General features: G+C 37.1%; 4 protein-coding genes across 6 annotated transcripts; all 4 read right to left on the bottom strand.

Moving 5' to 3' along the window:
- Nucleotides 1-1,632: 1,632 nt before the first annotated feature.
- LOC116188140 (1-aminocyclopropane-1-carboxylate oxidase homolog 1-like) lies at nucleotides 1,633-4,913 on the bottom strand. 2 transcript variants are annotated; one of them, XM_031517305.1, is made up of 3 exons: nucleotides 4,195-4,913; nucleotides 2,028-2,180; nucleotides 1,633-1,893 (listed from the first exon to the last, which is right to left on the bottom strand). In XM_031517305.1, the coding sequence occupies exons 1-3, from the start codon at nucleotides 4,731-4,733 to the stop codon at nucleotides 1,734-1,736; spliced, it is 852 nt and encodes a 283-aa protein (XP_031373165.1). In that variant the 5' UTR covers nucleotides 4,734-4,913; the 3' UTR covers nucleotides 1,633-1,733. The 2 variants fall into 2 exon arrangements, with proteins under 2 accessions (XP_031373165.1, XP_031373170.1); XM_031517310.1 differs by lacking the exon at nucleotides 2,028-2,180 and having other exon boundaries at nucleotides 4,195-4,908.
- Nucleotides 4,914-6,041: 1,128 nt separating this feature from the next.
- On the bottom strand, nucleotides 6,042-8,729 carry LOC116188126 (1-aminocyclopropane-1-carboxylate oxidase homolog 1-like). 2 transcript variants are annotated; one of them, XM_031517289.1, is made up of 3 exons: nucleotides 7,864-8,729; nucleotides 6,950-7,271; nucleotides 6,042-6,578 (listed from the first exon to the last, which is right to left on the bottom strand). In XM_031517289.1, exons 1-3 carry the CDS (start codon nucleotides 8,391-8,393, stop codon nucleotides 6,321-6,323), a joined length of 1,110 nt encoding a protein of 369 aa, XP_031373149.1. In that variant the 5' UTR covers nucleotides 8,394-8,729; the 3' UTR covers nucleotides 6,042-6,320. The 2 variants fall into 2 exon arrangements, with proteins under 2 accessions (XP_031373149.1, XP_031373157.1); XM_031517297.1 differs by having other exon boundaries at nucleotides 6,327-6,578; nucleotides 6,909-7,271; nucleotides 7,864-8,724.
- Nucleotides 8,730-9,357: 628 nt separating this feature from the next.
- On the bottom strand, nucleotides 9,358-10,075 carry LOC116203528 (1-aminocyclopropane-1-carboxylate oxidase homolog 1-like). Its single transcript, XM_031535288.1, has 2 exons — nucleotides 9,593-10,075; nucleotides 9,358-9,420 (listed from the first exon to the last, which is right to left on the bottom strand). Exons 1-2 carry the CDS (start codon nucleotides 10,073-10,075, stop codon nucleotides 9,358-9,360), a joined length of 546 nt encoding a protein of 181 aa, XP_031391148.1.
- A 1,116-nt stretch (nucleotides 10,076-11,191) lies between these two features.
- Nucleotides 11,192-12,459, bottom strand: LOC116203521 (deacetoxyvindoline 4-hydroxylase-like). The gene is made up of 2 exons (XM_031535274.1): nucleotides 12,109-12,459; nucleotides 11,192-11,774 (listed from the first exon to the last, which is right to left on the bottom strand). The coding sequence occupies exons 1-2, from the start codon at nucleotides 12,457-12,459 to the stop codon at nucleotides 11,481-11,483; spliced, it is 645 nt and encodes a 214-aa protein (XP_031391134.1). The 3' UTR covers nucleotides 11,192-11,480.
- Nucleotides 12,460-14,899: the final 2,440 nt, after the last annotated feature.

Genomic DNA, 14,899 nt, shown 5'->3' with positions numbered 1-14,899 from the left:
GAAATAAAAGAAATTATCGTAATTCGAGAATTAATGGATTATTGCTTGTTGAAAAGACATACTTGTAGTCAATTGAAGAGGTATCTAAAGTCAATAAAAGGAAATAAAATATTTAAAATTCTATAATAATATATACATAATTAGAATAGAAATACATGCATACACTATCATATATTTTATTGTAAATTTTATCATTTATTTGCGGTTTATATTTTTTATTGGAATTCTTTTATCATTTATATGTGAATTAAAATATTCAAAAGATACATTAAGTATAAAATTTTCCTATAATTAAGCCCAAATAAAAAATTTGATATATTTTACAGAATATATCATTTATATAATTAAAATAATGATGTGGTTATATATAATACAAATTAATATATTCTATTACGTGTGCAAAAGGAATCAATATATGCATATATATAGATAGATAAAGATCATAAGGTTTAAATAATGAAATCGATATATATATGCATATATATATAATACAAACGGGAATATATTGTTATATATGCAAAAGGAATCAATATATGCATATATCTATATTAACGTGTAACTATTCAACTCAAAGCTTATGGAAAAAAACTTCAATGGAAAAGAATGAAAAGAAATATTACGGGAAAATAAAACAAAAAAGTATAATAATTAAGAAGCCATTCTAGAATTGAAGCCTGAATAAATAAGAAAATCCGGAAAAAAATCTAATTAGTCATCCATGCATCTAGAAATAAACATGATGCTTCTAAAGCGCCACATACATATGAGAATGAAAAGCAAAATTCATGAAATAAAAATAAAAATCTCAAACTATGATATAATAAGAATAATCATTGTAATGTATAACTACTGAGCTCAAAGTTTATGGAAAAATCTTCAACATAAAAGAATGAAAAAGAAATATTGAGGGCAAATAAACCAAAAGAGTGTTACAATGGAGAAGTGAATTTGGAATCGGATTAAAGGTCCTATTGAAACAATTAATATTAATTTTATAGGATCGGTTTCAAATATACAAAAAAAAAACTTATTCAACAAAAGTGAACTTAAAAAAAAATTGGAGTAGAAAATGCAAAAATTCTCTCACATGTAATTCTTTGTGAAAAAATCATAACAATTTGTCAGAAAGAAAAAAAAATGTAAGAAAAATGAGGAGAAGCTTTTATCATTACGATATATATAGGGTCTTATATATGATTATTGCAATAAGGACATGACAACTTAAAATAATTTTTTTTTTGTATTTTAAGTAAGGAAATCATAATTGAGAATATACTATTAATATAAAATGAAAGAGAATTGTAAATGTAAACCACATGATTTATTCTCCAAACAATATATACTTAATAGTGGCATCTTTATTGATAGAAAGAAAATCTATTAATAAATTTTCTTTTTGGGATTGCATTATATATGGGTCCATCGATATATATGCAAATAGAAAATTTACATAATCAAACTAATAAAAATATATTATGAATATATAACTAATTTTGTATTACAAAAGAATATAATTTTTTTCTTACTACATAAATGATGACGTAGCATTGCAAGAGAGCCATTTTATATTTTTGATGATGTAACGACGTGATAATTCAACTCGTGACTTTATTTTCATATAGAGATTAAATGAGGTGCGAAAAGTTAAAGTTAATTAAAAATATTTAAGTGGAACAATTCATACGTACATTTAATTAATATTTGAAATCTAAGGAAGATAATTATCCCTGAGATCAACATGCCGGCAAAAGATTCATCGAGTTTTGGTTCTTTAACCCAATCTGTGAAGCCAAGCCAAGTTCAATGAAGATCAGCGGGACCCTTCCCACGCCAAAATGTGCATGCCCCTTCACATCGGCTTTTGACTCATGGAAGGCTTTGAGCTCTCTTTCCCTGTCGAAAAAAGAATCATTTTCTTCCCGACTCTAAACCCAAACTTCAACAAGAAATTGCTGAAAAATATAATTTACTCGATTCTTAATCTCAAGGGCGAAACTTGCAGGATTTGGAAAGTTAAAGCTCTTTACCTCCTGAGAGCTTCGAATGGTGATCCGACCCAATTCAGACTAATGCCCGGCAGTTGGAAAGGCACCCACAACACAGTATCCAGATTCTTCTCCATATCCGGGAAATGAGGAAGAGGGATTAGATTCTCTTCTTGTCCTATTGTGCAGTGTTTTCTGGAGTGGAGAAGAAAACTATTTGATAGAGTAGTAAAGTTGATCTCCACATCTGCATTTTCAATTATCGTTTTCCAGAGAGCACCCCCAACTGAAAACCAATGATTAGGTCTCTTATAACCGAGTCGAAACCAGGAACCCAAACCACAAAACCCAATTAGTTAGGTCGATTTTTCAGGCGATGACTTCACGATTTTTGGTTTATGGGCTTGGGACTAGTTTGTGTAACTAAATTGAACTGGCTTTTTCACCCTCTGTTGGTTTAGCATCAACCAACTATTCTGGGCAATCCAAATATACCTCAATAATCCAGATCCATGGAATTGGCTAAAGATTCGAACCTTGATAGATAAAATAAAACATGGACACTTTACATCTGAGTCGGATCATCAAAAAAGTAAAGTTTCAGTTGAGACGGTCCACAAGTATCAGTTATAGTATTACACCCGCCTTTCATGCCGTCAACATATGCAACAATCAAAATAGTTCTCCAGGTGCCCCTCCAGTTGAAATATCATGCTTTAATCATATAATCTACGATATCAAAGTACAATGGTCGCACCGTAATAGATAAGTGAGATGTCAAACTAAGACATGGAAAAAGGTTTTACGAGATTATCACATTTTTTCTTCATACTTCTATACGTTCCATAAGCAGAGCGTATCTTCTCCTTCTCTCTCCCTCTAAGATTCCTAATAAGGTCTGGATGGAGAAGGGACATCAAAGCTACAAAGGGGTCAAAGTAGAGGTTTCGTTGAGCCCTTTACTATTGTAATATTCCATGTAGTCTTTGAGATTGATGTTCCTGTAGACTGAGGGGTTTTTCTTCGATATCAGCTCAGAGATGGCCCATAAGTTCTTGATGCATTGCCCATCATATCTTGTGCCCTAAAGAAACATGCCACCGAAATCCTCATGCCTTTTCTTTTGGATAGCACCCTATGGTTTATGATGATAAGCGCGTCGTTTGATACTAGCTGTAACAATCGATGATGACCATTTAGAGAATAATAAACTTCACAAATCCCCAACAGCTTTATGTATACTTGGAATTTGTTTCTTAAAAATGAACAGCTTCCCACCAACTTGGATTGGTTCAAGCGGTTCCGCACCTATTCCGCTTAAATAAAATCTCGGGTTCGAGTCCTTGTGAATATAAAAAATCCATACTGGAATAGCTTTACCCCTTAGCGGGCCGACCTGGCTCGACTAGATTAGTTGGGGCATTTCTGGATATCAAGTCTCACTCCAAAAAAAAAAAATTGAACAGCTTCTCGCCTATGTCACGATTGGCGAATTGTATAAAATGGTAGTTTGCTTCATCGGATATCCCAAGATAAGAGTCCGGTGAGAACATTATCGTAAGCTATCGAGAAGATCCGGAAAAAAAAATTGCAATAATTATGACAAACTTGGGGGAATTTCTGCAGATAAGAAAAAGAGGGGGCTCCTGAAGAAGATCTCCTAGGTCGACGGTGAGAGCTCCATGCAATGGAATAACATCAACCCACTGATTTTCATGGAGGACCTGGAGTCCTCCGATGTTATCTTGCAAGAGTATGGTTAAGAAGTCATTATCTGAGCGGCTTGTTGTGCCGATTGCCCTTTCTAGTTCGGGGCAGGTGGGGTAGTAGTGTCCTAAAATCAACAGGTGCTTTGCATATTCCATTTCCTTGAAGGAGCTTGGTTTTCATCCTAAAGCCTCCGCTATCAGCTCAAAATTGGTGATCCCAAGTTGCTTCACTTGCCTTGAGTATTCTATTAGCACATCCATGAAAATGGGCTCGCATTGGCTTTATCATTTGAGCATCCTGACATAGGCACACTAACGAATAGCTCGGAAAAGACAGATTGGCTAAATGGAGAACATTACTTACTATATAACGACTCATGTAATATAGAAAGGAAATCAAAGAATCTCATTCTACTGTAAAGCCGGCATAAATCTTTTAATTCCATTGGTTATAGCCTGGGGCAATAATTGACCAACAAACAAGGAATCTGTTTAGTCACCTGCAAACATTGGGCAGTTCTTCCGGACTGGGTGGATCAGACTCCATCACTAAACCCAAAGCGTCCCTCCAATTAGTTACAGGTGCCTGGTACAGGTCGAAGTTGGAGAGATAAATGACCTTTCTCTGCTTGATATCCCGCGTGTAAAACTCTATCTTCACCTCCAAGTCCTGTTTCTGGAAGCGGCGAATCCCCTGGATCATCCCATCCAACAGACTTGTCGGGATCCCATGATTGATAACCTGAAAGAAACCCCATCTCTTGGATGCATCAAGGATTGCCTGGACAATCTCAGATCGCCGGATGGACCTTGAGTGGACACCCTCGAAGTCTATCACCGGAATGCAGAACTGAGATAGGCCGGTTCCCAGGTTCTTGTTGAAACTGAATTTTTTGCAGTTGAAGATGTGTGGGATTTTCTCTACCCCAGCATCTACTAGTCCCTTGACACCGGCTTTCCACTCATAAAAGGTTGTCAACTCTCTTTTCCGGTCATATCCTCTCTCAGTCTCTTCAGCTTTCGTCTCATTCTCTACCATTTTCTGATTTCTCCTTATCAACTCTCTCACTCTTCAAAGTTCAATGGCCGCATTTTGTAGAGCGATTTCATTAGGATAGCATACTGGTGGATCGGCCACATGTTTGGACATGTGATACGTGTCGAAATACTTGGAAATGAGCCTAACTGCCTTGTTTTTATCCCCAGTGCAGTCCCTTATTTTTCGAGGTAGAAAGTAACTTTTCATGTATATATGCTGTTACCATTTTGTCTGTTCTTCTATGATCATCGGGATACTTATCGTTACCAGTGTGGCCCATGGACCATGTGAGGGACAATGAATGGAGGGACAGGCAACACCGCGACTGAACAAATCTTATCTCAAATCTTATCTCAAATCTTCTCTCTCGATGATTAGGGTTTGAGATTATGAGCCCGTGACAGAAGAATTTTGAGAATGCAAACAAATCCCAACGAGAGAGGACTTCCTAATACTTTTTGGGTGGTGGGTATTAGAAGCTGCTAGAGAAACTAAAATGAAATTGTAATGTGATAAATCATTGCATCGATCAATTATAATATATTAAAGCTGGCAAGCACAACATGAAAACGTCGAATAAGTCTTTTGTTTATATCTTTAGCTCGTGATTGAGTGTTTGTTCCACTATTTGGCCTAATGATTGTAATTAATTACACTGTTGAAAAATGAAACATACTTATCGATTCTCAAAATATACATTAAATACTTTTTAAAATAATAAAAGAAAATTCGATCACAAGTAAATATTAAAATCAATGGAAGAACATCATTAATCCACCGCTTCTCATGGTTTCCCTAAGCGATCTTGAAATGGTGCAATCAAGAAATCGCAGTCTGAGTGGCTCGTTGTGCCCATTGTCGACACCATTCTGATCAGAAATGGCCAAATTGTTCCTCTCCTTATCAGAATATATTTTCCTTTTGGGCACAGTGTCTCTTTTCTTTGTTTCAATAGTCGTTTTGGGCGCTTTATTGAATTTTAGAGACATTGAAATTTTTCATGAAACTGACAAACTTTTAATGGTGGTAATGCAGACTGTCATGGAATTTCAATGTTTGCACCTTTCCATGGACTGCATAGAGGGCAGTTCTCAGATCATGCAACAGATCGAGCCTGGTCCGTGCAAGTTGTTTGGGTAGTAAGTATAGTATCTTGTCATTCAGCAGAACAGTTAGCGCAACCACGACCAATCGGAAGATTCTTTCTGGTAATGCTGTTGAAATTACATGTAACTTTACAGTTAGAATGGTACTTAAAAATGGAACATCCTTTCACCGAATAAGAAAAATGGGAACAACCAAAGGCCAAGCTGAAAAATGTCATCTATAAATTACCGATTAACACCATTACTGTCTTCTGAAATCGGCTTAGCATTCTGCAAGTTGATGATTTTAATCAACTAGATTGATTTTGTTACTGCTAAAGAAATTCCTGTAAACTCTCTCTTCAACAGTTCAGTGTCGCAGCACCGAAAACAGGGCGAGCAAACAAGCATTTTCTTTTTCAACTTTTCTCGACAATTTTCTGGAATTTCTCTTCACTCCGGAGAACAATATTCAGACATCTACAGCCAGGGACAATTGGCATCAAATCCTGAAAGGTGTCAAGGCAGAGGTTCCGTTGAGCCCTTTACCGATGTAGTAGTCCATGTATTCTTTGAGATCGATATTCCTGTAGACTGGTGGATTTTCCTCCGATATCAATTCAGGGATGGGACCATAAAATCTTGATGCATTGCCCATCATATCTTGTGCCCTGAAGAAGCTTGCAACCGAAATCCTTGGGCCTTCACTTTTGGACAGTACCCTGTGGTTGACACTGATAAACTTGTCGTTTGATAATACCTGCATATGCAGATTACCCATCATTTTCAGCTTAGCCGTCATATCAGTCAGCAATGTCCTTTCCGAGATGAATGGCCATTTTGCGGATTGAACTCAGTGAACCGGCCAGTTCTTCGAGCAATCTAGAGATAGTCCAATTCTTTTCTCTATTTTTCATTTTCTAAAAAGATTATCATTAAAAATGTTCCCATAAATATGATGTAAACCGTTAAATTATTTGCAAACTCATAAATCCACCTTACGGGGCGAATATAGATATTTTATGACAACAATTCACAGAGTCAGAACCAAACATGCAAATCTTGAGTATGTCTCTGATATCAATCTTACTTTTCTAGTTCGGAAAGGTTCTCCAACATCAAGAACCGTACGTGAAGAAGATCGCCAATGTTGACAATGAGAGCTCCCTGCAATGGAACAACCTCAACCCACTGATTTTCATATAGAACCTCGAGGCCCCCGATGTGATCCTGCAGGAGTATGGTCAAGAAGTCATTGTCTGCATGGATTGTCGTGCCCATTGTTAATTCCGGTTCCCGGCAAGAAGGGTAATAGTGTCCCAGTATCAGCATCTTCTCAGCACATTCCATTTCCTTCAGGTAACTTGGTTTCAACCCCAGAGCCTCCGATATCAACTCGAGCAGAGTGTACGCTAGTTGCCTCACTCGTGCTGAGTACCCTATGAGTATGTCCCTGAAAAATAGGCATTTGTGAGGAGTCAGGGAAAAAATGGTAAATCTCTCCCGAATAATGATCCCCCGATGCAAAACTTTGCCAACCTAATAACCAATGCCTAAATGTAAACATGAAGAAGCTTTTGCCCAAATGGGGTTAAGAAGTTGAACGAAAGAAGTTTACTCCCATCGATATAACATTAATTTCAATGGAACTGGTACCAATCAACTCTCTCATTTCTCCTGATATAGCAGTCACTCTTACATTCATTTTATTTAAGATTCTCCGCTGGACCAGAACTCAGACAGCTTGGCGGTTCAAATTCACTCGACTTAGATTGGTAGTGTCCGCTCAAACCTGCGAGATCTCTCCATTCTCTGATATTGTTTTCTTCAACATCCATTAGGCCGAACATCTAAGCAGTTCAAATGTGAATTAGCAGTTTAATCTTCCACACTTAAACAACATTCACATTACTTGTGCTCGAATCTTAGCCATGCTTCAGCCTCTGTATCTAAGCTACAGCATCTTATAGATCAACGCAATATTTTGGTTCTGTTGCAAGATTCATCTATGAATGGAACGAATAACTGGGTCTGGAACTGTATACCTGCATACTTCAGGCAATTCTTCCCGGTCAGATGGGTCTGAAGCTGTGACATACAAAGTGTCCCTCCAATTAGCTGTGGGTGCACTGAACAAATCGAAGTTCGACATGTAAAGAACCTTCTTGCTTCGATCCCGAGTGTAAAATGCTTTCTTCAGCTGAGTGTCTTGCTCGTGAAACCGGCGAACCCCTTCAAGCATCTCATCCAATAGACTTTCCGGGATCCCGTGATTGACGACCTGGAAGAAACCCCATCTCCTGGACGCGTCCTGAACATCGCGAACAATCTCGGATCGCCAAGCGGGGTCCATGTGGATGCACCGCAAGTCTATGACTGGTATGCTGTGAGGAGATTCATCGGTTGTCGGATCCGTATCCTGATCTGTGAAGCCAATCCAAGTTCGGTTGAAGATGAGCGGGACCCTTTCCACACCGGAGTCTACGAGCCCCTTCACTCCAGCTTTCGACTCATCAAAAGCTCTCAGCTCTCTTGCCCTGTCGAAGTCACCCCCATTTTCGAAGGAAAGAACCATTTTCTTCTCCACCTCTAAAACCCAAACTTCAACAACAAAATGCTGGAAAGTACAATCTACTCGATTCTCAATCTCAAGGGTCAAACTTGCAGGAATCGTAAGCAAAGCTCTTTTCCTTTTCTTTTTTTTCTTTTTTTTTACCCTTTTGGGTAAATTAAGGAAAGCTTCGAATGGTGACCTGACTCGATTCAGACTAATGCCCGGCAGTGGAAAATGCACCCACCACTACAGAGTCTTGTCCATTTCCGGAAAATGAGGAGGAGGGATTAGATTCTCTTTTTGTCCTATTGTGCAGTGTTTTCCCGAGAGGAGAAGAAAACTGACTGACCCAAAAAAAAAAAAAGGGAAAACCAGAGAGGAAAATTGTACTTATAAAAAAAAAGGAATATGTGTGTGTATTTATATATATATATATATATATATATATATTTAAAGATACGGGGCTAAGCAATGCAAAGAGGGGGCGTGGTGACGCTTACATCATCACCGAACAGCAACAAATCGAACCCAGTAGGGCAGCTTCTAAACCTACTAATTCGTAGACACTAGTCTGGAGTCAATTCTTACGAGAAATGATTTGTATTTAATTGACTTCAATTCAGCTCAATTCAATTTTAATTGAATTTTTTCTGTTTGGAATATCAACGGATTTAACCGAAATAAATTGAATAATCATGTTTTGAACACAGCAGAATAGAAATAAATTATTTTAATAAGGTTGCTCCTTCCAATTGAATTGAATTCTGGTCAAATCTTTGTTGCTTTTTTGTCTAATTTCAAATCTAACGCAAATCTTGTATTTTCTAAAGTGATTTTAGTAGCATTTTGATTCCGTACAGTAGAATTCGATTGATTTCTTGCCAACTGAATTGATTTTTTGTATTGTATGGATTCCAATGGGACCGAAAGCACAATGTTTTCGCCAGTCAATTCACTCGAGCGTTTCCTTCCACCAGCACATGCACTATTTCATATCTGTAATCGTTTTCCAGAGAGCTCCCTCAACTGAAAACCAGTGATCAGGTCCCTGAAACAGAGTCATAATGCAGAACCCAAACCGTTGAACCAATTTGTTAGTTCGATTTTTCAGGCAACTTCACACTTTCGACTTTTTATGCTCGGGACCTGTGTTGTTAAAACAAACTGAAGTAGCTTATCGCACCCTGTTGGCAAAATGAGATAGCATTGATGCAAGTTACAATCAAAGCCAGTGCCTCATACAGATCGAAGTTTGACATGTAAATAACCTTACTTCTCAGGTCCCTTGTGTTGAACCGCTTCTTCACCTCTGTATCCTGCTCATGGAACCGGCGGATCCCATCGATGGTCTCCTCCAGAACACTTGAGGGGATCCCATGATTGATGACCTTGAAGAATCCCCATCCCTCAGATGCATCCTGGACTTGGCGAACTATCTCGGAGCGCCGAGCAGGGTCTGTATGGATGCCATCAAGGTCTACGATGGGAATGCTGAATCCTGGTCCGTCTGGTGTTGCATTCGGGTCAGCATTGAAGCCGAATTCCGTGCAGTTGAAGATGGATGAGACTTTTTCGATACCAGCATCTACTAGTCCCTTAACACCGGCTTTTGTTTCATCAAATGCTCTGAGTTCTCTGTTTCTTCGGTCATATTTGCTCTCGTTTTCTGCAGGAATGCTCTCGTTTTGGTCGGAAACAGCCATGATTTTGTTTCTTCTATCATCTTAAAAGTTGAACAGAGTAAGGAGCCCATAAATAGATGAATAGACATAATGGAATTAAAAAATAAATGAACGAACATATAAAACAAGACCAAGACAACTACAAGAACTGTTCTGTCATGAAATTAATTCACAAACTTCACGAGGGTCCCTGGTGGAAAATAACAGATCTTATCTAAATGGAAATTTCAAACACAAGGTGGAAATTCTTCTTATGCGGCCCAACGAGAGAGGACTTCCTAATACTTTTTGGGTGGTGGGTATGAGAAGATGCTAGAGAAACTAAAATGAAATCATAATGTGATAAATCATTGCATCGATCAATTATAATATATTAAAGCTGGCAAGAACAACATGAAAGCGTCGAATAAGTCTTTTTTTTTTTTATATCTTTAACTCGTGCTTGAATGTCTGTTCCACTATTTGGCCTAATGATTGTAATTAATTACACTGTTGAAAAATGAAACATACTTATCGATTCTCAAAATATACATTAAATGCTTTTTAAAATAATAAAAGAAAATTCGATCGCAAGTAAATCTTAAAAGCAATGGTAGAACATCATTAATCCACCGCTTCTCATGGTCCCCTTATGTGATCTTGAAATGGTGCAATCAAGAAATCGCTGTCTGAGTGGCTCGTTGGGCCCGTTGTCGACACCATTCTGATTAGAAATGGCCAAATTGTTCCTATCCTTATCAGAATATCTTTTCCTTTTGGACAGTGTGTCTTTTTTCTTTGTTTCAATAGTCTTTTTGGGCGCTTTATTGAATTTTAGACTCATTGAAATTTTTCATGGAACTTACAAACTTTTAATGGTGGTAATGCAGACTGTCATGGAATTTCAATGTTTGCACCTTTCCATGGATTGCATAGAGGGCAGTTCTCAGATCATGCAACAGATCGAGCCTGGTCCGTGCAAGTTGTTTGGCTAGTAAGTATAGTATCTTGTCATTCAGCAGAACAGTTACCGCAACGACAATCAATCGGAAGATTCTTTCTGGTAATGCTGTTGAAATTACATATAACTAGTAACTTCACAGTTAGAATGGTACTTAAAAATGGGACATCCTTTCATCGAATAAGAAAAATGGGAACAACCAAAGGCCAAGCCGAAAAATGTCATCTATAAACTACCGATTAACACCATTACTGTCTTCTGAGATCGGTTTAGCATTCTGCAAGTTGATGATTTTAATCAACTAGATTGATTTCGTTACTGCTAAAGAAACTCCCGTAAACTCTCTTCAACAGTTCAGTGTCGCAGCACCGAAAACAGGGCGAGCAAACAAGCATTTTCTTTTTCAACTTTTCCCGTCAATTTTCAGGAATTTCTCATCACTCCGGAGAGCTATATTCAGACACCTACAGCCAGGGACAATTGGCATCAAATCCTGAAAGGTGTCAAGGCAGAGCTTCCATTGAGCCCTTTACTGATGAAGTAGTCCATGTATTCTTTGATATCGATATTCCTGTAGACCGGGGGATTTTCCCCCGATATCAATTCGGGGATGGGACCATAAAATCTTGATGCATTGCCCATCATATCTTGTGCCCTGAAGAAGGTTGCAACCGAAATCCTTGGGCCTTCTTTTTTGGACAGTACCCTGTGGTTGACACTGATAAACTTGTCGTTCGATAATACCAGCATATGCGGATTGCCCATCATTTTCAGCTTACCCTTCAAATCAGTCAGCAATGTCCTTTCAGAGATGAATGGCCATTTTGCAGATTGAACTCATTGAACCGGCCAGTTCTTCGAGCAATCTAGAGATAGTCCAATTCTTTTCTCTATTTTTCATTTTCGAAAAAGATTACATTAAAACTGTTCCCATAAATATGATGTAACCCGTTAAATTATTTGCAAACTCATAAATCCACCTTACTGTGCGAATATAGATATTTTATGATAACAATTCACAGAGTCAGAACCAAACATGCAAATCTTCAGTATGTCTCTGATATCGATCTTACTTTTCTAGTTCGGAAAGGTTCTACAACATCAAGAACCGTACCTGAAGAAGATTGCCAATGTTGACAATGAGAGCTCCCTGCAATGGAACAACCTCAACCCACTGATTTTCATATAGAACCTCGAGACCCCCGATGTGATCCTGCAGGAGTATGGTCAAGATGTAATTGTCTGCGTGGGTTGTCATGCCCATTGTTAATTCCGGTTCCGGGCAAGAAGGGTAATAGTGTCCCAGTATCAGCATCTTCTCAGCACATTCCATTTCCTTCAGGTAACTTGGTTTCAACCCCAGAGCCTCCGATATCAACTCGAGCAGAGTGTACGCGAGTTGCCTCACTTGTGCTGAGTACCCTATGAGTATGTCCCTGAAAAATAGGCACAATGGTCCCAACATTGTAAGCGAGCAAGATATTGACAAATTTTATCATAGTAGTTCTGTTATCGTTCCATAACCCATGACATATCTACTCTTCCTCTCTCACTCTGAGGTGGTCTTTGATTATCTAAAAAATAAGTGGTTAAAGTAATTTTTCAGCACTTAATTGAATTAAACTTGTTTGATAAGCACAAAATAATTTGATTTAACCTATTAACTTAAAAAGGTACGAAAATACTGGTGCGTTTGGTTTTGGAATTAAAATAACTTTGATTTTGATTGTGGAAAATGACAAATGAGATGAGATTATAAATTTGACTTGGGAAACGTATGTTTTTATTGTGTAGTGTGTTGAGTTAAAGTTAAAGTTAAAAATTTTTACTTGAAAAATGTGTATTTTGGCTGTATAATGTGTTGAGTTAAAGTTAAAGTTAAAATTTTTGTGATTTTAACTTTGAAACCAAACAGAGTTAATGATCTAGCAATTGCAAACCTGCTTGTTTTCCAGCTTATTCCCTTAGCTAAGAATTGCTTTTTGCTTATTTGCACAGGTATCTCTCATTGTTGTAATAGTTACAAACAAGTCCCATACGCACGAAAGGGACAAGAGAGAAGAGAGGGAGAGAAGCTGCAATTAGAGGACAACGAAGGAGAGGGGCTACAGTGGCTCACAGTCCAGCGACCACAGGCTAGCGAGGTTGTTGGAGATCACAAAAGCTGTTGGCAATGTCACCTTGGGCTGCAATAACCAAAGATGAGTCACTCCAGCCCACAATTTTTTTTAAAAAAATTTCTGAAAGGATTAAATTGCTGGGTTAAAGTTGAAAAATAAAAAGTTTTGGGGTCTCAAGTCAAGATAACATAAAAAACTTTAACATACTTAAAATGGCAAATTACATAAAAAAAAAACCTAAATTTTGTAAAATGTCTCAGTTTTGTCATAAGTTTTATTTTGTAACAAAAAAAATCATAAGTTTTCTAAATTATCTCAAAAATGACATCCGTTACAAATTCCGTTAATTTTGCATACGTTGACTGTTATGTAATAAAAAAAGTCTCAATTTTATCATAAATTTGGTATGTAATGAAAAAAACCATATGTTTTATAAATTGTCTTTAAAATAACCTCTCTCCTCATCTTGGTCTCCTTGTAGTGCTCCTAAAGTCGGCCTCGACTAGCATCTCCTCTCATGGACCATTTCTGAGAAATTTTTAAAATATGTATTTTTAAAAAATTACAAATCAAAATTTGGAACAAAACTGAAATTTTTCTGAAAACTTAGATTTTTTTTAAGGAAAAAAGAAGATGATAATATGATGTGTAAACTTTGTGGGTCCCATGAAGTCCACGTAGGCAAGTAGATGGAAAACTTAACAGAATGGTAACGGAAGGTCAAATCTGAGACGATTCTCAAAACATGTGAAATTTTTTATTATAAAACAAAATTTATGACAAAACTGAGACATTTTACAAAATTTAAATTTTTTTTATGTAATTTGCCCTACTTAAAAGAGAAAAATACACGTTTTATCCTCTAAATTTGGTTACTTTTTCTATTTTAATCCTTTTTCTAATATTGTATTGTTTATATCCTATAATTTTGAAATCTTTTTTGCAGCAGTCAGTTTCATTTTCTTGGTTTGTTTTGATCTAATACCTTTGAATACTTTCTTCTTTTCATCCTTTTAATTAAATTTTATATTAGAAAAAAATTTAATTTTGATCCTCAACCTTATTTATCTATTTTTTCATCCTAATTCTTTTTTTAAAAATATTTCCTTATAATTCTACCCTCAATTTTTTATAACCCACAATGCATTTTTGAAATCAATTTTTTTAATTTCAAAAATAAAACAAAATAATTAAAATAATAAAAGGAAGATCGTGAACCTACTTGAGAAAATGAGCGAGGGTGAGCATTTAGACCATAGGCAATCTTGACAAGGGTAGGAGCAGTCTGCGTTGGGAGCATTGGTACTCGCATTTGTGAGCAGAGAAATGAAAAAATATAGGAAAAATAGAGGCGATTTTGCCTCGATAACCACCAATCACGCTTGTGAGGTTGGCCTTGACACACTAAATAAGGACGTGGTGACCCTTTGACACAAAGAACAATGTCTCAAAGTGCAATAGTGGTTGTACTACAAAGAGAGATGTTGACAGATCTACAGGCATAAGCGCAAGGTGGCCTCCCCTAAGTCAGTGATCCTCGGCGACGTCCCTTACTGTTGCCTCTTCCCCTCTCAAGTTAGCATCATTCGAGTTGAATAGGCTCACAAGCTTCATGTTAAAATTTTAATTGTTATATGTTTATTTTTATAATCTTTACAAATATTTTTTTATTTTAAGATATGTTTTTTCCAATTGATTATAGGTGCCTTCTTTTTTCTGTGGAAGGCATGCCTAAAACTCTCTCTTCACTTGTGAATCTTGCTCGCGGAAGCAGTGAATCCCTAG

This window comes from Punica granatum, chromosome 1, assembly GCF_007655135.1.
Source record: "Punica granatum isolate Tunisia-2019 chromosome 1, ASM765513v2, whole genome shotgun sequence".
Classification (NCBI taxonomy): Eukaryota; Viridiplantae; Streptophyta; class Magnoliopsida; order Myrtales; family Lythraceae; genus Punica; species Punica granatum.
The sequence above is the reverse complement of the archived record's forward strand: the minus strand, read 5'-3'. Positions and strand labels throughout refer to the sequence as shown.

Bases quoted from the DNA above. Each gene is read 5' to 3' on its own strand.
- LOC116188140 (XM_031517305.1), bottom strand. From the start codon at position 4,733: ATGGTAGAGAATGAGACGAAAGCTGAAGAGACTGAGAGAGGATATGAC. The intron at 2,181-4,194 runs GTGACTAAACAG...TCTCCACTCCAG, and splicing joins GAACTGCCCAATGTTTGCAG to AAAACACTGCACAATAGGAC. The intron at 1,894-2,027 runs GTAAAGAGCTTT...TTTTTTCGACAG, and splicing joins CCATTCGAAGCTCTCAGGAG to GGAAAGAGAGCTCAAAGCCT.
- LOC116188126 (XM_031517289.1), bottom strand. From the start codon at position 8,393: ATGGTTCTTTCCTTCGAAAATGGGGGTGACTTCGACAGGGCAAGAGAG. The intron at 7,272-7,863 runs GTATACAGTTCC...CCTATTTTTCAG, and splicing joins GAATTGCCTGAAGTATGCAG to GGACATACTCATAGGGTACT. The intron at 6,579-6,949 runs GTACGGTTCTTG...CTGCATATGCAG, and splicing joins ACATTGGCGATCTTCTTCAC to GTATTATCAAACGACAAGTT.
- LOC116203528 (XM_031535288.1), bottom strand. From the start codon at position 10,075: ATGGCTGTTTCCGACCAAAACGAGAGCATTCCTGCAGAAAACGAGAGC. The intron at 9,421-9,592 runs GTAACTTGCATC...ACTCTGTTTCAG, and splicing joins ATGAGGCACTGGCTTTGATT to GGACCTGATCACTGGTTTTC.
- LOC116203521 (XM_031535274.1), bottom strand. From the start codon at position 12,459: ATGTTGGGACCATTGTGCCTATTTTTCAGGGACATACTCATAGGGTAC. The intron at 11,775-12,108 runs GTACGGTTCTTG...ACTGATTTGAAG, and splicing joins ACATTGGCAATCTTCTTCAG to GGTAAGCTGAAAATGATGGG.